Consider the following 22,063-nt stretch of genomic DNA (forward strand, 5'->3'; position numbering starts at 1 on the left):
GACCGAGTCTGCGTTTCCTATCGGTGATTGGAGCGTCTGCACGTCGCACGGACTTGGATGCTGCGACCTGAGGTTGAGCAGGCTGGATTCAGAGTGAAGCATCTGCCCCTGGCTGCAGCAAGTGTTCGTCTCATTCAACGGATTGGTGCTGTTGTAGGCTATCATATAGTAACCGAAAAGGCGTTGTGGAGCCGTAGGCCTTTAGGAGAGGTATGTGGAGCGCGATCGAGATGTGCAACCTTAGCGTACTGATAGGCTGTTTACTAAGAATTATGTGAAGAGGCTTTGACTTGGGGGCCCAGACTATGCGGGTGTTTGGATCGTCCCTAGACACGGATGCTTTCTTTATGTGGATACTTTGTTTCTTATGGCGACCGCCCGAATGTCTGTAAGGGGTTTTCTACCCGGAGTCCTGACTGCGTATTTTTCATATCTGATTTTGCCATCCTGATTCCTTTCATGTCATTGGCTTTTTTTTTTGGGGGGGGGGGGGGGGGGGGGTACTCGAAATTAGAACCTACATGATCATACCGGCAGACGGTATATGGGACTCAGACTGGGAACATAGGCTAAATACTATAACTATCCAATTACACTTGCTATGAATTTGGCCCATCGATTACTACGATGCAAGTGCAACATGATCTTTAGGCGGTGGGATGGAAGAGGGTGATTATTATGGAGTGTTCCGTTATCATGGGGAGGGTGGGAGTGTTTTGGAAACCGTTTTCTGGGAATCGTTTTCTGGGTCGGTTATGTATCCTGAGTGATGAAGGCCGGTGTTTCTTTGTGTCAAGTGCGATGTGGAATGTATCATTTTAGATCTATTTACATAGTGATTTAAAACCGTAGTAAATGAAATGTGTGTCCTGTCCGTATTTGTTACAGACTAGCCTATAACAGGTTTAGGCTATAAACCTTGAAATGGCTATACTTTATGAGGGAATCTATTTGGGACGTTTCAAACTCCATGACCAATTTTCCAAAGAAATATCTACGTTGGCTACTGTCATTTCTAGGTTCATGTCAATTGTGTGTGAAATTCCTAAACGCCGTTTGTAATAGTAATAGATTTAGCTCTGACAATTAGGCTAGCTACAGAAGACTGCCTGCCATTTATTTATGCGCTCGCATAGACTAATGAGTTGTGCTCCACCCTAAAATTAGTCGATTCTTTTTGAAGTAGCCTGTAGGCTATTTGTTTCTATTCTATCCATGAAAGGCATATTGTTTTTTTTACTTCATTTATTTCGTTAATCCTTAATCCTAGAACACTCAGTTAGATGTGGGTCAGTAGAAGTGATGGATAACCAATGGTTGGTGCATATTCCCTTCCTTTCAAAATGAACATGATATGACATTTAAGACATCGGCTGTCTGCCTTTACAGTTGGCCTTGATTTGAGTCTGAGCATTCATGTGCAAGGTGTCGTCTAGTCATCATCTTATATAGATGATCTCAGCTCCAAATCTGGATCCATGAGGAGAGAGGGCATGTGGTAAACTTGCTGGCTGCCGCACCCCACACTGTCACATACATTACCACTCCCACACCCACCTAGACACACAACACATAAAGAGAAGGAGTCCCTGGGGGATGTTAATCATATTCATCCAAGAAAGATTATAGTATTGGAATATTGAAATATTTTAACGTTCTTACGCGATAAGAAATTCCTCTATGTCTCGTACCACAGTACACTTCTACAATATGTATGTACAGGTTCACTTTATAATGTGCTACATTTAGTTTTTAGAAGAAAAAAAAATATGGAATTCTGTTATGGATGAAAGGTGTGAACTATTGTGTGACTTGTTGAACAGTTTTAGTCCAGACAGAGAGACAGACAGGCAGACAGACAGGCAGACAGACAGACAGACAGACAGACAGACAGGCAGGCAGACAGACAGACAGACAGACAGACAGACAGACAGACAGCTAAGCTAAGGGATGTGTGGTCATACTCAGTGACAGACACCGCCTCAGGCCCATTCGTTGATGTCACAGCAGCCTGGCCATGCCAAGTTGAGAACACAATGTTTATTGTGTTATAGCTTGTTTTAGAACACAGCGATTCATTTGTGTTCTTCAGTGGGTCACTCCCTCCTCACATCTGAATGTAATGCCAATGACAGTTAGTGGTACCAGAGCTTGTATGCCTAGTTGTAGTTGAGGTGGTATAACTGGTCAGAAACTAATACCGTTCTCCATGAGAGTGAAACATTTTTTTTTTTTGTCTGCTTGTCTCTTCCAGAGAAAATATGCAGAGGTCTAAAAAACATTTTTTCTTCTACAATATCAATTTTGGGGCTGTAACTCCCTGCACCACAAATGAGAAAAGCATGGTAGTGTTTTTGTTAACCCTTCACTTCTAATCTCTCTCTTCCAGAGCCATCATGTCTTCCAGTTCAGCGACAACCAGGATCCTAATCAAGGGTGGCAAGGTGGGTGTGGTGTGTTGTGTTGACTGTTGTTGTTGGGCTGTTATATGTTCATCTAAAAAAAAATCTTGTGAAGCATTACAGAATTGCAGATATTACCTGTTTCATGTATGCATTTTCTCCTGTCCAACACCTGATTCTCTCCAGCACCAGATTAGTGCATTTTCTTTCTCCCTTTTGACACCAGGTGGTGAACGATGATGTCACGCAGGAGGCGGATGTGTACATTGAGAACGGCATCATCCAGCAGGTGGGGGAGGGGCTGATGATCCCAGGAGGGGCCAAGGTGATTGACGCCTCCGGGAAACTGGTCCTCCCCGGGGGGATTGACACCAGCGTGCACCTGCAGCAGAGTTTCATGAACGCTACCACCGTGGATGACTACTATAGCGGCACCAAGGTATGAATGATCTACAGCTTTTCTACGACTGTCTGTGAGGTTGAGAGGGAAATACCATGCTTAAGGACACTGGCATTACCCTCAGTAACCCGGTATAGCCAGTGCAGGACGGGTCTCCCATCTGAGTCTGGTTCCTCTCCAGGTTTCTTCCTTCTAGGGAGATTTTCTTTGCCACTGTGCTGCCGCATGCTCTGGAGATTAAGGCAGGGTTACTGAACAAAACCTTGTGATATGTGGTTGCAAAAAGGGCTGTGTCAATCACATTTGTTTGGTTGGTTCATTGATAAAATGATCTGGTGCTGTAGCTCTGGCATTACTCTCCCTATGTGTGTATTTTGGTAGAAACCTGTGGCAATGTTTGTCTAGAAATGCCAAATACTCAGTTACAGCACTTCAAATCCCAGTGGAAGCAAAATGGTTGCAATGACGTCATTATTACAATACCCTCTGGGAATTTAGTAATACATTATACTAATAAGGTAGGTCATTAAACTGAACTGGAAAGACAGATACATAATTAGTATGTACCATTTAATACACAATAATTGGCCCAGTCTAGTGGGAAACGACCATCTGTCAAACATATTTTCCTCTCCTGGTAACCCAGTGGACCGCCATGTACCATGGCAACTAAATAAACTCATCTTCCCAGCTTGCCTTGGAGTGTGAGAAAGTAACCTCAGACTTAAGGTGGAGACAGACTCTGAATCCCAAGTCAACCCCTACCCCACAAGGGGGGGCAAAGTACGGCCCGCTGGCCGTATCCGGCCTGCCGGGCACTTCAATCCAGCCCGCGAGACAGCTTTTTTTTTCTTTCTCCAATTTCGTGGTATCCAATTGGTAGTTACAGTCTTGTCCCATCGCTGCAACTCCCGTACGAACTCAGGAGAGGCGAAGGTTTAGAGCCGTGCATCCTCCGAAACACGACCCAGCCAAGCCACACTGCTTCTTGACACAATGCCCACTTATCCCGGAAGCCAGCCGCACCAATATGTCAGAGGAAACTCGATCCCGAGTCTGTAGTGACGCCTCAAGCACTGCGATGCAGTGCCTTAGACCGCTGCACCACTCGGGAGGCCCCCGCAAATTGATTTTAACAAACAATTGGTCCCCCCCAAAAAATGCGGCGCTCCGTTGAATTTCAAAATCCTCGAGCCAAATGTTTGCCCACCCCTGCCCTAGCCCCTCATCCCCTCATCCCTAGACACTCCTGTCCTGTAGATGTGAAAGATTTGGATAGGTGTAAGCAATAGGGCCTATGGCCAAAACCCCACTCAGCCTATCAGAAGGCACGTTGAAGTAATTACCAAATGACCAAGTAATTACTCTTTGATCTACAGAAGTAGCTAGGAGCTAGGGGTTGATTAGGGATTTGGGTAGAAACCAAGAAATATTCAGAGAACTACTACAGTAATAAACTGGGCGTGGTTCAGACTCAGAGATGCTTCTTTGATTTAGACAAAGATAGTGGATACATAAGGCTGCTGACTCAAGATATTTATTATATAATATTCTCTGTTATTCTGAGTAATCTTTATTTTATTACATATCTCACCTACCCCATAAATGATTTATATAGATAATGTGGCAGAAAGCTATGGAAGCTGTAGCAGGGTGTGCTGACTCCTGATGCAGTCAGACAGGAGAGAGAGAGAGAGAGAGAGAGAGAGAGAGAGAGAGAGAGAGAGAGAGAGAGAGAGAATGCTACAGGGATAGAGACAGAGAGAGAGAGACAGAGAGAGACAGAGATAGAGAGACAGAGAGAGAGAGACAGAGAGAGAGAAGATGCTACAGGGATAGAGACAGACAGAGAGAGAGACAGAGAGAAAATGGTGGAGGGGCACACACTGAGACTGAGACTGGGGCTATCCCAGATCATCTCAGGGCATGCATGACTCATCAATCATCATTCTCTATGCTCTACCACCCAGAGATGACACATAGAGTCTGAGAACATAGCTGTGTTTTAGACATAAACGACAAGCTAGCCAAGGAGATGCTACCGTTCTGCTATACTGGGGTTGGCGGATCTGTCTAGCCGGGCAGCTGCTGCCGTGCTGCCCGGCTAGAGTACAGAGACAAATGCAGATCAGTTTCTGTTTCCATGGCTACCATCGGGTTGCTGCAAAGACTGCTGCGAAGCCTTTTCACTCAGGCCATTGTGCGTGAAGACAATAGTTCTCCAAAACACTAGACACACCCCCAGTCCTTACCAGACAGTACTCCACTCTCTCTAAGGTCAGCTGACTCAAAGATGCTCTTTGGAGCGTTCACTTAGCTACACATAGTAACAGACTACAAGTATTTGGAAAGATTTCATATAGAATGTATTTGTTGTTTACATCAGTATCAACCTGGTTTTGTAAGGATTTAGTACACTCACAAATATGTAATGGAGCAGTAGTGAAGCTTTCATACCTTGGAATCTATGAATATACAGTAGAAATGTATCCTCTGGAATATATATATCTGTTTTACTATTTCGATGGCCATACAATGTATTCTTCATCACTACCTTTTCGATCTAGTACGTCTGCCTTTGCTTCAGATATACAGCCCTAAATGAATAGCTGATTGATAGTGTAATAAACAATGAAAGGACTCGCAGTTCCTTGATATACATTAGCTCACTGACCATCATCATGCTCTGTAATATCATTTCATTATACCCCATGGGTTATCTCCCAGTCCCCTTCCTGTGTTCGAATCTAGTTACTGATTGATGTTTTTCACCTCCCATCCAGTAAATAAACATTAGGGGTAATTGACACATTTTACTGTTGGTTTTAAACCTGAGGTATGTTGGCATGTTAATTATGTCTTGCCCCGGAATTTATAGAGGATAATGGATGCATGCATTAACCCTATACTGTCATTGGCATTAATTAACCAGACCAGACATCATTATGGAGCCTTTGCATAGCGATACTTAAATGTATTGTGTCTCAATGTCCTCCTACTTATAAACCATTTACAAACACTTTTATAAAGTATTTCTTAATGTAACGTAGTACCTATACTGAACAAAAATATAAATGCAACATGCAACAATTTCAACAATTATAATGAGTTACAGTTCATATAAGGAAATCAGTCAATTTAAATAAATGAATTAGGCCCTAATCTATGGATTTCACATGACTGGTCAGGGGCACAGCCATGGGCTGGCCTTGGAGGGCATAGGTCCACCCACTTGGGAGCCAGGCCTACCCACTTGGGAACCAGGTCCAGCCAATAAGAATGAGTAATTCCCCACAAAAGTACTTTATTACGGACAGAAATACTCCTCAAGTTGGTGGGCCGTGCGCAAAATTTGAGAGAAATACTATTTTAGTGCGTATGGAAGAAAATAAAGTATACTTTATTTCACCTCATGAAACATGGGACCAACACTTTACGTTTCTATTTTTGTTCAGTATAATATACCTTTATGTAAAGTGGTATCCATAGTTGTAATGTCTGTCTCTTCTCTGATCTGAGATACTGGTGGTTCTGTCAACAGGCAGCCCTAGCTGGAGGTACCACCATGGTTATAGGACATGTATTACCAGAGAAGAATGAATCTCTACTGGAAGCCTACGAGAAGGCTCGCTCCCAGGCCGACAATAAAGCCTGCTGCGATTACGCCCTGCATATGGGAGTCACCTGGTGGGGGCCCAAGGTAACTGTCACACTCCCTTGATAACTGGTGTTTATACCCTTTTCATTTAACTGAGCTAAGATCTGTACTGCACTGACCTGGTTACACATCCACCATAGTTGCTGGAACTGTGCTGCAAAAGTCACTGAAAGGAAAATATCAATGCCAACACACTATGATTCAGGTTGGCACAATAGTATGAAAAGGTATGACTCCTCTCCAGTGGCGGTTCTAGACCATTTCAACTGGGGGGGCCAAGCTGGGGCCAGTTGTATTGTTAGAGGGGCCAGTTACATTAGACGTTATTGTTGCCATATCGTTTTCTTCACTGCATTGCAGGCATTAGCAGGCAAAAGACCATGTTCATAATCATCATCGTTGCCACTGTCTAATAAAGGATGTAAAAAAAGAACTATAGCAAAAATTAGTTATGTAAAAATGATTTCATACTCCACATTTAGGGGGGCCACAAGGGGGTCCAAAATTGTTGTCACAGGTGCACTGCCCCCCCCCCCCCTCAGAAACGCTAGGGCTTCCTGACTAAGGCTGTGGTGGTCATGCCATTTTGTCAGCCTGTGATTGTCAAGGAAATAACTGCTGGCTGTCCGTCACGTGATCGGGTCTTTCTCACAGGCTACAATCAAGTGAAGACAGACACATCGGGGATGCAACTGCGCAAATTCCGAGGCGCATATTGAAGATATTGGAACAACTGTCCACATTTACTTTTCGTCAGCCAACAAGATGGGTAGGCCTAACGAACAGCAAAAGCACTACTAGCCTATGTCAATCTACTATCCCCCATTGTACAAAAGTTGACGTGTTCTATTCTGTGCGAGAAATAAATATTCCACACATAGTTTAGGATAGTCTGGGACAATGAGCAATGAGCCTGACGCAACAGATCAGAACGTTTAGTTTAAAATGTTAATGAACTATTAGGCTATTTCTTCACTTTATACGCGCAGCAATGTGCACACGGTAGTATGCTATAAGCGCAAATGTTCCATTAGCAGGAAAACACCATTATCAAAAGTGACCGCAAATGCGATTATGCGTGTAATGCTTTTATTATGAAGATGCATTTTTATGGGTTCAAATTATCTTCCCCAAGCTCGAAACTCACGCACTGCGTATGTATGCCAGTCTTAGGCTCTATACACATTGTATAGCGGATTAATGTGCTTCATTTTAAGAAATTATTTGGCCAGTTTAGTTGTGATACAAACCTTATCAGAACATATAGCCCTATGGGCTAAGCTACATGAGGTGTGGGACTATGATTTGAAAAAGTCACATAAAAAAAGCATGCAGTGTTTCTTGCCTTAAACTGGTTATCATTCTCAAGTGATAATATATAAGTGATAGGCTAATATTGTCACCCATCAGACTATTCTTGAATTAATCTTTACATATACTAAATAATATGTGTGTGAAATTTGTTTTGATTTAGAATGGACCATTATCATGCACCTGTAATCGAAACAGTGGCGGGGGAAAAAAATACATGTCATCTATGCACTTAAATAGCATATGGAGAACGTGTTTCCCGTGGCTCATTTTCATGCCAGCCAGGTAGACTATACACCTGTTATAAAGAGAAGCAATGTGCTTAATATTAGGAAAGTTGAGAAAAAAATATAATAGGTCTAGCCTACAGAAAGCTGATGGGATCCTCCTCTTTTTAACAGAGGCCATCACTCTGTTTTCTCACGCAATTGCATAGCTTATAGAAATGTTGAGGAACATGAGCTCATGGGCTCTCATGAAGTGTTTGATTCGATTTTTGATTACATTTGCATTGATGTCAGAGTGATTAGAGGGACAATAGAGTGCTGAGTACCAGGCAGTTAGCAAGTTTGGTAGGCTACTATTGACCAGCAGCAGCATCAGAGCTTGGAGAAGCCTAATTACCGTGACTAAACGGTCACTTGCATTTTGACTGCCGTCATGACTCGTGACTGTCGGTGTGGCTGTAATACTGTCACTGTAACAGCCCTACTCCTGACTGTGTTCATCTTGTTAACTCGCCCTCCAAATACACCTCTGCTGTTTTCAATCAAGATCTCAGCGATCACTGCCTCATTGCCTGCATCCGTAATGGGTCTGCGACCAAACGACCACCCCTCATCACTGTCAAACGCTCCCTCAAACACTTCTGCGAGCAGGCCTTTCTAATTGACCTGGCCGGGGTATCCTGGAATGACATTGACCTCATCCCGTCAGTAGATGATGCCTGGCTATTCTTTAAAAGTGCCTTCCTCACCATCTTAAATAAGCATGCCCCATTAAAAAAATGTAGAACTAGGAATAGATATAGTCCTTGGTTCACTCCAGACCTGTCTGCCCTTGACCAGCACGAAACATCCTGTGGCGTTCTGCATTAGCATCGAATAGCCCCTAACTTTTCAGGGAAGTTAGGAACAAATATACACAGGCAGTTAGGAAAGCTAAGGCTAGCTTTTTCAAACAGAAATTTGCATCCTGTAGTACTAACTCAAAAAAGTTCTGGGACACTGTAAAGTCCATGGGGAATAAGAGCACCTCCTCCCAGCTGCCCACTGCTCTGAGGCTAGGAAACACTGTTACCACCGATAAATCCACTATAATTGAGAATTTCAATAAGCATTTCTCTACGGCTGGCCATGCTTTCCACCTATCTACCCCTACTCCGGTCAACTGCCCGGCACCCTCCACAGCAACCCGCCAAAGCCCCCACCATTTCTCCTTCACCCAAATCCAGATAGCTGATGTTCTGAAAGAGCTGCAAAATCTGGACCCCTACAAATCAGCCGGGCTTGACAATCTGGACCCTCTCTTTCTAAAATTATCTGCCGAAATTGTTGCAACCCCTATTACTAGCCTGTTCAACCTCTCTTTCATATCGTCTAAGATTCCCAAAGATTGGAAAGCTGCCACGGTCATCCCCCTCTTCAAAGGGGGTTACACTCTAGACCCAAACTGCTACAGACCTAAATCTATCCTACCCTGTCTTTCTAAGGTCTTCGAAAGCCAAGTTAACAAACAGATAACCGACCATTTTGAATCCCACCATACCTTCTCCGCTATGCAATCTGGTTTCAGAGCTGGTCATGGGTGCACCTCAGCCACGCTCAAGGTCCTAAACGATATCATAACCGCCATCGATAAGAGACATTACTGTGCAGCCGTATTCATAGACCTGGCCAAGGCTTTCGACTCTGTCTATCATCACATTCTTATTGGCAGACTCGACAGCCTTGGTTTCTCAAATGATTGCCTCGCCTGGTTTACCAACTACTTCTCTGATAGAGTTCAGTGTGTGAAATCGGAGGGCCTGTTGTCCGGACCTCTGGCAGTCTTTATGGGTGTGCCACAGGGTTCAATTCTCGGGCCGACTCTTTTCTCTGTATATATCAATGATGTTGCTCTTGCTGCTGGTGATTCTCTGATCCACCTCTACGCAGACAACACCATTCTGTATACTTCTGGCCCCTCTTTGGACACTGTGTTAACTAACCTGCAGACAAGCTTCAATGCCATACAACTCTCATTCCGTGGCCTCCAACTGCTTTTAAACGCAAGTAAAACTAAATGCATGCTATTCAATCGATCACTGCCCGCACCTGCTCGCCCGTCCAGCATCACTACTCTAGACGGCTCTGACTTAGAATACGTGGACAACTACAAATACCTAGGTGTCTGGTTAGACTGTAAACTCTCCTTCCAGACTCACATTAAGCATCTCCAATCCAAAATTAAATCTAGAATTGGCTTCCTATATCGCAACAAAGCATCCTTCACTCATGCTGCCAAACATACCCTCGTAAAACTGACCATCCTACCGATCCTCGACTTTGGTGATGTCATCTATAAAATAGCCTCCAACACTCTACTCAACAAAACGGATGCAGTCTATTACAGTGCCATCCGTTTTGTCACCAAAGCCCCATACACTACCCACCATTGCGACCTGTACGCTCTCGTTGGTTGGCCCTCGCTTCATACTCGTCGCCAAACCCACTGGCTACAGGTTATCTACAAGTCTCTGCTAGGTAAAGCCCCGCCTTATCTCAGCTCACTGGTCACCATAGCAGCACCCACTCGTAGCACGCGCTCCAGCAGGTATATCTCACTGGTCACCCCCAAAGCCAATTCCTCCTTTGGTCGTCTTTCCTTCCAGTTCTCTGCTGCCAATGACTGGAACAAACTGCAAAAATCTCTGAAGCTGGAGACTCATATCTCCCTCACTAGCTTTAAGCACCAGCTGTCAGAGCAGCTCACAGATCACTGCACCTGTACATAGTTCATCTGTAAACAGCCCATCTATCTACCTACCTCATCCCCATACTGTATTTATTTATTTATCTTGCTCCTTTGCACCCCAGTATCTCTACTTGCACATTCATCTTTTGCACATCTACCATTCCAGTGTTTAATTGCTATATTGTAATTACTTCGCCACCATGGCCCCCCTAAATGTGGAGTATGAAATCATTTTTACATAACTAATTTTTGCTATAGTTCTTTTTTTACATCCTTTATTAGACAGTGGCAACGATGATGATTATGAACATGGTCTTTTGCCTGCTAATGCCTGCAATGCAGTGAAGAAAACGATATGGCATTAAACAGGTTAACTCCCTTAACTTACCTCATTTGCACTCACTGTATATAGACTTTTTGTTTACTTTTGTTCTACTGTATTATTGACTGTATGTTTTGTTTACTCCATGTGTAACCCTGTGTTGTTGTATGTGTCGAATTGCTATGTGTAACGTCCGTCGTTAGAGGTAGACCAAGGCGCAGCGTGAGTTGGGTCCATCATACTTTATTTTAAATGTCAACCAGCAAAAAACAATAAACAATACAACGAATGAAAAGCTATGCGTGCAAACACATGCAACACAAAGACAAGATCCCACAACTGACTGTGGGAAAAAGGGCTGCCTAAGTATGATTCCCAATCAGAGACAACGAATGACAGCTGCCTCTGATTGGAAACCATACTCGGCCAATAAATAAAAACAACATAGACATACAACACATAGAATGCCCACCCCATGTCACACCCTGACCTAACCAAACAGAGAAAAACGACTCTCTCAGGTCAGGGAGTGACACTATGCTTTATCTTGGCCAGGTCACAGTTGCAAATGAGAACTTGTTCTCAACTAGCCTACCTGGTTAAATAAAGGTGAAATAAAACATAAAATAAAATAAAAACTCTAACCTCTAACCCCTGACCTGTAGGTGCGTGCTGAGATGGAGAGCCTGGTGAGAGATAAAGGGATCAACTCATTCCAGATGTTCATGGCCTATAAGGACCTGTTCATGCTGAGGGACTCAGAGCTTTTCCAGGCCCTACAGAACTGTAAGGACATCGGGGCTGTGGCCCGTGTACACGCTGAGAACGGAGAACTAGTGGCCGAGGTGAGTCTCAGAATCTGGTTCAATATGTAGTCCCACATCAATGACTTTTCTTCCATCATGTCTTTGCTCAGAAAGAAATACAACAAAGTCAGCTTAATTGCATTCATTACTTTTAAAAACCCTTACTTATCTATCCAACTGTAATAAATTGGCTGACACAAACAGTTTACAAAAGTGTGAGAAACTGACTGGTACTGGTTTGACAGAGGGACTGCCACCACAGTAAGCAGTTTTATTCACACAAGACTAGGGCTGTTGTGTGGTAAGGTCAGAGATGAGACAGAGCCCATAGAGAAACATTTTTTTGGGGGGGGGACCATTGTAACTTACCCACGAACCATTGCGGCCCATCATGATGAGTTCCTGTTTTTTTGTGGCCCCCACCCCTATCAAAGTTGCCCATCCCTGCCATAGAGTTAAAATTACTTGAAAGGACATCCAACGTTCCGTGATGGATGAACCGTCAGCCATATTTAGTGCACATCCTATTTCTATCAGTGATACAGCACATACACCAGGATTCCTGTGTGTTTTCTAGGGAGCCAAAGAGGCATTGGACCTGGGAATCAGCGGCCCAGAGGGCATTGAGATCAGCAGACCAGAGGAGGTAAGACGTTCTCTTTACTCTTTGGATAAAAGCATCTGCTAAATGGCATATATTCTCATTATATTATTATATATTACTGTTGCAGTCTGTGCTCATAATGGACACATTCTCCTTATCTTTTCTTTCATGACGTCATAGACATAGCCATTACAGTTTTATAGTCTTATTGTTTTTCCAGTGAAGCATTTTCAGTGCCTATGTTATAGATATCAGCCCTTCATAATATTGTAATGACCCTAGCATTGAGGATCGTCTTATACCAACTCAACACAATATCCGGTTGTTTTTCATTCTCACAGCTGGAGGCAGAGGCCACCCATCGGGCGATCACCATCGCCAATAGGGTGAGTATGTGTTCTGTGTCAATTTGTTGCATTTTCTTTATCATCAAGCACTTCAGTACAATGGTAACTGCCCCCGAAATACCCTGCAATATCTGGAACTAGTACTGCATTTGGCATGGATATTTGGCATGCTTTCTTCTAGTGAAACTCTCTCTAAGACATGTTGTCTCACTCTCTGTCGTTCTCTTTCAGGCCCACTGTCCTATCTACCTTGTCAACGTGTCCAGCATGTCAGCAGGAGATGTGCTTGCCACAGCCAAGATGCAGGGTAAGGCCAAGGCGTATGTTATCCTGTCCTGTCGTATCCTATCTTGTTCTGTCCTGTCGTATCCTGTCCTGTGCATATCACAGATTACTTTTCATGTGGTTTGCGACCCTCTGCTGGCTTGGTCTGGGCTGATCTTCACCACAAGTGCTTTTGGAACCCCGCCTGTCTGCCTGTCTGTCTGTCTGTCTGTCTGTCTGTCTGTCTGTCTGTCTGTCTGTCTGTCTGTCTGTCTGTCTGTCTGTCTGTCTGTCTGTCTTGTACAGTAACTGGCCAATACTACACACTACACATCACAGTCCAGTGCCTTCAGAAAGTATTCAGACCCCTTGACTTTTTCCACATTTTGTAATGTTACTGCCATATTCTAAAATTGATTAATTAAAACATTTTCCTCAGAAATCTACACACAATACCCCATAATGACAAAGCGATAAACAGGTTTTAGGAATGTTTTAAAATGTATATAAAAAAACAAAACAGAAATACCTTATTTACATACGTATTCAGACCTTTTGCTATGACACTCGAAATTGAGCTCAGGTGCATCCTGTTTCCATCGATCATCCTTGAGATGTTTCTACAACTTGATTGGAGTCCACCTGTGGTAAATTCAATTGATTGGACATGATTTGGAAAGGCACACACCTGTCTATATAAGGTCCCACAGTTGACAGTGCATGTCAGAGCAAAAACCAAGCCAAGGAGGTCGAAGGAATTGTCCGTAGATTGTGTCGAGGCACAGATCTGGGGAAAGTTACCAAAAGATTATCTGCAGCATTGAAGGTCCCCAATAATACAGTGGCCTCCATCATTCTTAAATGGAAGAAGTTTGGAACCACCAAGACTCTTGCTAAAGCTGGCCGCCCGGCCAAACTGAGCAATCGGGGGAGAAGGGCCTTGGTCAGGGAGGTGACCAAGAACCCGATGGTCACTCTGACAGAGCTCCAGAGTTCTTCTGTGGAGATGGGAGAACCTTCCAGAAGGACAACCATCTCTGCAGCACTCCACCAATCAGGCCTTTATGGTAAAGTGGCCAGACGGAAGCCACTCCTCAGAAAAAGGCACATGACAGCCCGCTTGGAGTTTGCAAAAAGGCACCTAAAGACTCTCAGACTATGAGAAACAAGATTCTCTGGTCTGATGAAACCAAGATTAACTCTTTGGTGGCAGAATCATGCTGTGGGGATGTTTTTCAGCAGGGAGGGACTGGGAGACTAGTCAGGATCGAGGCAAAGATGAACGGAGCAAAGTACAGAGAGATCCTTGATGAAAATCTGCTCCAGACCTCAGACTGGGGTGGTTCACCTTACTACAGGACAATGACCCTAAGCACACAGCCAAGACAACGCTGGAATGGCTTGGGGACAAGTCTCTGAATGTCCTTGAGTTGCCCAGCCAGAGCCTGGACTTGAACCCGATCCAACACCTCTGGAGAGACCTGAAAATAGCTGTGCTGCAACACTCCCCATCCAACCTGACAGAGCTTGAGAGTATCTGCAGAGAAGAATGGGAAAAACTCCCCAAATACAGGTCTGCTAAGCTTGTAGCATCATACCCAAGAAGACTCGATAATGTAATCACTGCCAAAGGTGCTTCAACAAAATAGTAAAGGGTCTGAATACTTATGTAAATGTAATATTAAAGTTTTTTTTATTTTTATAAATTAGCTAATATTTCTAAAAAACAGTTTTTGCTTTGTCATTATGGGATATTGTGTGTAGATTGATGAGGGGGAAAAGGACGATTGAATAGTTTTTAGAATAAGGCTGTAACTGTAACGGGCATCGTAAGGATTAGACCAAGGTGCAGCGGGAACGTGTATACTCATCTTCTTTATTAAATCAAAAGAAGGAAAAAACAAACAAATCACGTATACAAAACAACGAACGACACTAAACAGTCCGTCAGGTGCACAAACACAAAACAGGAGACAACTACCCACAAATCCCATGACAAAAACACCCCTATACATAGGACCATCAATCAGAGGCAACGAGGAACAGCTGCCTCCAATTGAAGGTCAATCCAATGAACTAAACATAGAAATAGATAGACTAGACTGAACATAGAAATACACTAACATAGAACATAGACCAAAAAACCCTGGAACACATAAAACAAACACCCCTCTTACATAAGTACATAGTCCAACAAACCCCGAACCACATAAAACAAACACCCCCTGCCACGTCCGACCAAACTACAATAACAAATAACCCCTTTACTGGTCAGGACGTGACAGTAACGTAACAAAATGCGGAAAAGTCAAGGCGTCTGAATACTTTCCGAAGGCACTGTATATGGACATGTATAAATCCATCTATATAATCTGTCTACAGGTAAAGTGGTCCATGGGGAGACCACCACAGCCCATGCGGTGCTGAACGGTCTGCAGTACTACCATCAGGACTGGGCCCATGCTGCAGCCTACGTCACTGTTCCTCCTCTTCGCCTGGACCCAAACACACCCAACTACCTGATGAGTCTACTGGGAAAGTAAGAGCGCGCACACACACACACACACACACACACAAACACACACACACACACACACACACAGACACACACACACACACACACACACACACACACACACACACACACACACACACACACACACACACACACACACACACACACCTGCCTGATAAGTCTACTTGGGAAGTAAGAGGGGCACATTTCCTTTGTACCCTGCTGAATTATTGCTGATTTATTCAGCGAATGTGATGTCTGGGAAATTGCCTTTAAATTCTACCGCTGTGCACAAATCATACATCTGTGTTGGATTGAATCCAGGCACCAGTCTTAACAGCGCTTGTAGCTCTCATTAGTATATAGAAATTATTTTTGCTGTTGGTATTATAAAATGTCAACAAAATTTCCCCCCTGACCCGTACTCGCCTCCTTCTCTCTAGGCTTTAACAGTGAAACTCTGAACGTAGTGTTATCAAATCAAAGTTAATAGAATTTATATTTGCGTTCTCTATATTTTCCCCCTGACCTATCCTCTCCTCCTTCTCTCTGACCCACTACAGTGACACGCTGAACGTAGTGGCGTCTGACCACCGTCCCTTCACCACCAAACAGAAGGCTATGGGCAAGGATGACTTCACAAAGATCCCCCACGGAGTCCCGGGCATCCAGGACCGCATGAGTGTCATCTGGGAGAGAGGAGTGGTAAGCAAACATGATGTATCTCTACTGTTTGTACGTAGGCAAGGCTCTACGGCTGTATAGAATGACAACAGAAAGGTTAGATCTGCTATTGTGACTGCTGTAACTAACTACTGCCATGATACGTTGTTGCCGTTGGACATGTATCTGTTGCAATATATGTTGTGCATGGTCCCTGTCAAATACATATGCTTTTTGAGTCTAGTGCTTGACATCTTGATAACAGATTTGCTCCCTCTGCCCTCTCCATCTGACATGGATCATTTTAATCCTCTGCTACTGTAGGTTGGAGGCAAGATGGACGAGAACCGTTTTGTTGCGGTGACCAGCTCCAACGCAGCTAAGATCTACAACCTGTACCCCAGAAAGGGTAGGATCATCCCAGGGGCTGACGCTGACGTGGTGGTCTGGGACCCTGAAGGGACCAAGTATGTAACCGTATCCACTATCCACTCACTCCCTCCCTTCTCACTACTACCGCTACGGCGACCGTTTACCCTCTGGGGGATGCTAAGGTTTTTCTTTTATACACTCTTAAAATTAGTGGTGACTCGATGAACCATTGCTAGTAAACGGTTCATATTTGCACCTTTGGTTAGTTGAGGGGCTCTTGGAGGAATCTTTAATGGTTCAATGTAGCAATGGGTTCCTGGGGGAACCCTGGAGTGGAGATGTGGCTTTCAGATAGATATTTTTTGGGGGCCACCCTTTAGAGTTAATGAGGCTAACAGAGGTGGGTTCCTCAAGAGCCTATGCAACTTTATTACTATGTGTAATCAGTAATGTAAATATTATATAAAAGTATGTAATATAGAAACATTTTCAATTACTTTTTTTATTTGCAGTATTCTAACATAACATGATGAACAGGAATGACATTTACATTAACGGGTGGCCAAAAATAACTATCTGAAAGCCACGCCTTCAATAAGCCACGCCTCCTATCTGATAGGCTGACACCTCTACAATATATTATTAAAACGGAAAAAAAATGTATCACAAAAAGATTCTGGTTTGATCCTTTACACAGGGGTTCCCCGAATACCCTTTTCAGAGGGGTTCCTCTAGGAACCTTTTTCAACTTGAAAGGTTACGCCGGTGTGGCAACCCAAAAGGTTCTTTCAGGCACCTTTACCTCTAAGAGTATAGAGTAACAATAATAATATAAGCCACTTACCAGATGCTTTTCTTATCAACTGAGCCACACAGGACCAATAACCTATTGTATGTGTTAAGACAATATATTTCTCTGTGTCCAGGACCATCTCTGTGGACACACAGGTGCAGGGTGGAGACTACAACCTGTACGAGAGTCTTCGTTGCCATGGTGTCCCCCTGGTTACCATTAGCCGTGGTCGTTTGGTCTATGAGAACGGAGTGTTCACGTGCTCCGAGGGCTCTGGGAAGTTCTATCCTCTCAGAACCTTCCCTGACTACCTCTACAAGAAAATGGTGCAGCGGGAGAAGGTATTCTAAAAAGCCATCAACAGGATGTGGATTTGAAAATGTTCCTTTACCTATGAATTTTGCAGCAGATGAAAGGTGATCTTTGAATCATATAAACTGTCCTATACCTGCTTCAGATTGTCTTGATTGTCATGAAGTATTATTACTGTGTGTGTAACCAGAGACTAATTATTGTGTGTGTCTATGTATGTGTGTGTGTGTGTGTGTGTGTGTGTGTGTGTGTGTGCGCGTTTCTGTGTTTGCATCTCTGCTTACTCGTGCGCACATGTGTGTCTCTCTCTCCTCAGTGTCAGGCCCTGAAGGCCGTGGAGCGTGAGCCCTACGTAGGAGACGTAGCGTTGATGAATTCTGGGAAGAAGGACTGTGGACCATGTGATGGGGACACTCCAACACGACCACACACCAAGCACGGAGGACAGAGAGACCTGCATGAGTCCAGCTTCAGCCTCTCTGGTAACACACACACACACACATCGCTTTAGTTACCATTTATGTACTACAATTATAGAATATTCTATTTGTAGTTTACCATTTGTAGTTTACCATTTATGTACCACAATTATAGAATATTCTATTTGTTTATACAAAATGCATAGTAGTTTACCATTTATGTACCACAATTATAGAATATTCTATAAATAGTTTACCATTTATGTACCACAATTATAGAATATTCTATTTGTTTATACAAAATGCATAATAGGCCTATAAAAAGCACTTTTTTGCAAGTTGGGATTGGATCATTTGCATCTCTCCCTCTAAGGCCTATATAACTTTATTAATCACCATCTCTAATGCAGTATCTACTATATCTATGTGTTTCAATCTCTACTGGAAAGAAGCACAATTAGCTACATTTTGTTAACCTGAGAGATTGTTATTTCCCACTTTTTGTTTCATCAATCTCTCCAGGTGCCCAGGTTGATGATAAAATCCCAAAGAGATCTTCTGCGAGGATTCTGGCCCCCCCAGGTGGTCGATCCAGTGGCATCTGGTAACTGTGTGGAAGAGTAGTGAGTTCTAGAACCAAACAATTACTGTAGTTCTCTATTAGAATGAAACCTGAAAGAAAGTTCAGGGCCAACTAAGACAAACTGCTTGTTACGTTCACCCAGAAAGCATAGAAAGAAAAGAAAATCTTACATGTTATTTCAAAAAACGAAATCATGTATTTAGTGTATATATGATGACAGGGTCTGAGTAACATTTATATGACATTGATGTCATTTTAATATTTGTTGGAATATCTGCCTGTATGGTCAAACCCTGAACAATATTGGGCTTAACAAATTTTTGACAAATCTAAACTAAATTTGCACGGTAGCTAAGTTGCTAGTTGACTGTTTTGGATAAATGTATGTATTTTAGAGAAAGTACTCAATGTCATTATACACTAATGGTTTTAGGGGGATGAGGGGGGGATGGGGTTGAGTTGATAATTGGTTTACCTCACTGTTTAACCTACAATATTGCACTTGTATCATGTACTACTTAGCTGCCTTTTCCTTACATGATTTTATGTGTAACAAAACAACTTTTTCTACAAATACAGAACAGTCATGAATTCACGTGATTAGTTATTTACTACACAATATCTCAAAGCACTTGACATGAAATAACGTGAATATAATAATTTTTGTGTGAAACACCTTTTTTTCTGTTCGGGTCCCTTCACGATTCCCTTTGTCTAATTTTGACGAAAACTCAAATGCAAGCTGATACTTTAAAAAAAAATGTTTATCTTACAATGTTATTTGAAAAGATGTCATTTCCCTTTACAGCACTGTCAAACGTATAATCATGAGTCCTGAACAACTAAGGATGATGTAAGTCATCAAAATACGTAGGCTAAGTAAGTTCAGAGTTGTTATAGCTTCTATGTTGCTGTTTACAGTAGAATATAGTAGCACTCTCTTCCTTCCTGGTCATCTCATCTCCCATCAATGTGAATGAACCTACGCTGTGTTTACTGTATGTATGTTGTTGCATAGAACAATTATATGTGAGGCACTGATATGACTCAGATTTAGCATCATTCTATGTGTAAATGGTGATATGATATTTCTTTACTTTTCTCTGTCTGTTAGCGACAAGTTAGCTAGCTTCACTCTGAAATGCCTTTTTCTCATAAGAGAAGTCTCACATTAAACACATATACAGTTACTAGAGATAGCATGTTTATGATTGTGATTATTTGAAGGATGTGCAAACTAACTACTGAGCACATAACACTTTTTTATGTCTTTGGGGTTCTTTTTTTTTGTTACAACACTGAGGAATTCTGGTCTTGCACTGAAAAGTATTTGACAGTTTTGTATATCTTTTGGGTTGACATTTCCAAAGTTGTACCACTGTCGATTGGGTAAGCGAAGTGCATCATCTATCATTTGACTGAATCTTGGGTATTATAATGGAAATGGAAATATACAAATGCAAGTTCTTCAGGTTTGTTATGTGTTTATGTCATAATGTCATTCAACGATGCACTGTCATTATATTACTGGATGGCATGCTTATTCAAGATTGTGTCAACGGAAAACCACAGATGTTTTTTGGGGGGTTCAAATTGTCTTGACACTGTTCCATTGTAAGCTACTGAGAACATATCATATGACTTTTGTTTGTGAAGAATATACTTTATTGTTTTGCCATAGTCCAAACCACACTGTACATGATATGACTGCAGTGTAAGAGGTCCTCACTGGTGCTGAATAGCCTACTGTGTTTTCACTGAGGTTTGGTTTTGTTTTACCCTATGTGTTCTTGCAGCTCTTTATCACATGATTGAGTGCAAATAAACCACACGGAAATTTCAAGCTTGAATTGTGTTTCTTTAAAAAAGCTAAACATAATAGGCCCTATAGCCTATACTGTATTTGGCAAATGGGGTTCAATACATTGCAATGTATGTACAATTGTGACGCTTTAGCATGTAATAACCTATAACATGATATAATAACGTTTATCTATGGTAAATAAAACGACCCCAATAACCACATCGGTCTTTAGCAAAGCTCTATGGAGGCCTAATAACATGTAGGCTAGTGTCTACTCACTATAATAGGTCAAAGTCCTTTTATATATTTACCATAGACTCGCCTCTAACAGCATGGAGTCCCGCGCAGACGCATTAGTTCCTGGATCGTTGCAGACGAAACGTCGGTAGTGGTGGGGTCCGTGCTATCGGGGATTCCTTGGGACGTCCATTTGTATTTATTTTTATTTAAACTTTATTTAACTAGGCAATTCAGTTAAGAACAAATTCTTATTTACATGACGGCCTACACCGACCAAACCCAAACGACGCTGGGCCAATTGTGCGAGATGCCCTATGGGATTCCCAATCACCGCCGATTAATCTCTATTAGCCTAGTTCAATAGGATCTCTGTGGGCCTAGTCGTAAAGATTTGTCATTTAACTTTAAAAATGTATTACCTTTTTATAGGGGCATTACCTTTTTAACACAACCAGTCATGATGTTTTAATCTGATTGTCAAACAATCTCTTCAAAGGGCTCCTTCACTAGGCTACCCACGCACGTTTAAACAAAACACCAAAAGGTGGTGGGCTGATGATATTTGGCCACTCCCATTAGTCTAGAATTTATGCGGCCAGTGCTGTGTCCGAGTGAGTCTCGGTGCATCTCTGCCTTGGCAAGATGTCAGTGTTCTTTTCGAACACATAGCATTTTGGAGCGTATGGTTGCAGCCTGGTCTCATTGACTAGACGTAGCATAGTACAAATTAGTATGATATGTTACATTTGGTATTTACATAAGACAGATGGTTACTTAAGAGAAAAAATAAATTGTTGCGGTGGATGGGTGGTAGTATAACGTGAAGGTCTAGCAGCCCAAAGGTTGCCCATTTTAATTTCATCACGAACAACTTTAGCTTTTTAGCTAATTAGCAACTTTTCAACTACTTACTGCTTTTAAGCTACTTTGCAACTACTTAGCATCCCAGCTAGCAGAGTGGATCTGGGCCGATTCCGTCTGAGAATCGGAGCACTCGGCTGAGAGTCAGACTTGGCGGACGTCATGTGGCCCGAGTCTGGGCCACCTTAGGCAGTATTACTTATAGCTAGGATGCGGGGATTGAGCTCGGGCCGATTCCGGTGTGAGTTATCTGGCCCAAATGTATTCCTTTGTCTCAGGCCGATTGGGGCTACTCTCTAGCAGATGATTACACAGGCTGCTTTATATAATTAACATTTCATTATTGATTTATTTTTCCATATTTTCTCAGTGTTTCTGTGATCAAAAAATACAATTAACATTTAACAAAAACTCTTTAAGAGTCCTGTTTAA

At 42.6% G+C, this 22,063-nt stretch overlaps 1 protein-coding gene across 2 annotated transcripts; it reads left to right on the forward strand.

Annotated features, from left to right (window-relative positions):
• Positions 1 to 77: 77 nt before the first annotated feature.
• On the forward strand, positions 78 to 20,569 carry LOC106603645 (dihydropyrimidinase-related protein 5). Of its 2 annotated transcripts, none has more exons than XM_014197568.3 (14): positions 78 to 210; positions 2,390 to 2,444; positions 2,629 to 2,841; positions 6,344 to 6,502; positions 11,714 to 11,893; positions 12,432 to 12,500; positions 12,800 to 12,844; positions 13,037 to 13,112; positions 15,452 to 15,608; positions 16,148 to 16,289; positions 16,572 to 16,714; positions 17,546 to 17,753; positions 18,041 to 18,206; positions 18,666 to 20,569. In XM_014197568.3, exons 2-14 carry the CDS (start codon positions 2,397 to 2,399, stop codon positions 18,749 to 18,751), a joined length of 1,692 nt encoding a protein of 563 aa, XP_014053043.1. In that variant the 5' UTR covers positions 78 to 210; positions 2,390 to 2,396; the 3' UTR covers positions 18,752 to 20,569. The 2 variants fall into 2 exon arrangements, with proteins under 2 accessions (XP_014053043.1, XP_014053038.3); XM_014197563.3 differs by lacking the exon at positions 78 to 210 and adding an exon at positions 2,246 to 2,269 and having other exon boundaries at positions 18,666 to 18,987.
• The last annotated feature ends 1,494 nt before the right edge of the window (positions 20,570 to 22,063 follow it).

The sequence above is a fragment of the Salmo salar genome, chromosome 01, assembly GCF_965601325.2.
Source record: "Salmo salar chromosome 01, fSalSal1, whole genome shotgun sequence".
NCBI lineage: Eukaryota > Metazoa > Chordata > Actinopteri > Salmoniformes > Salmonidae > Salmo > Salmo salar.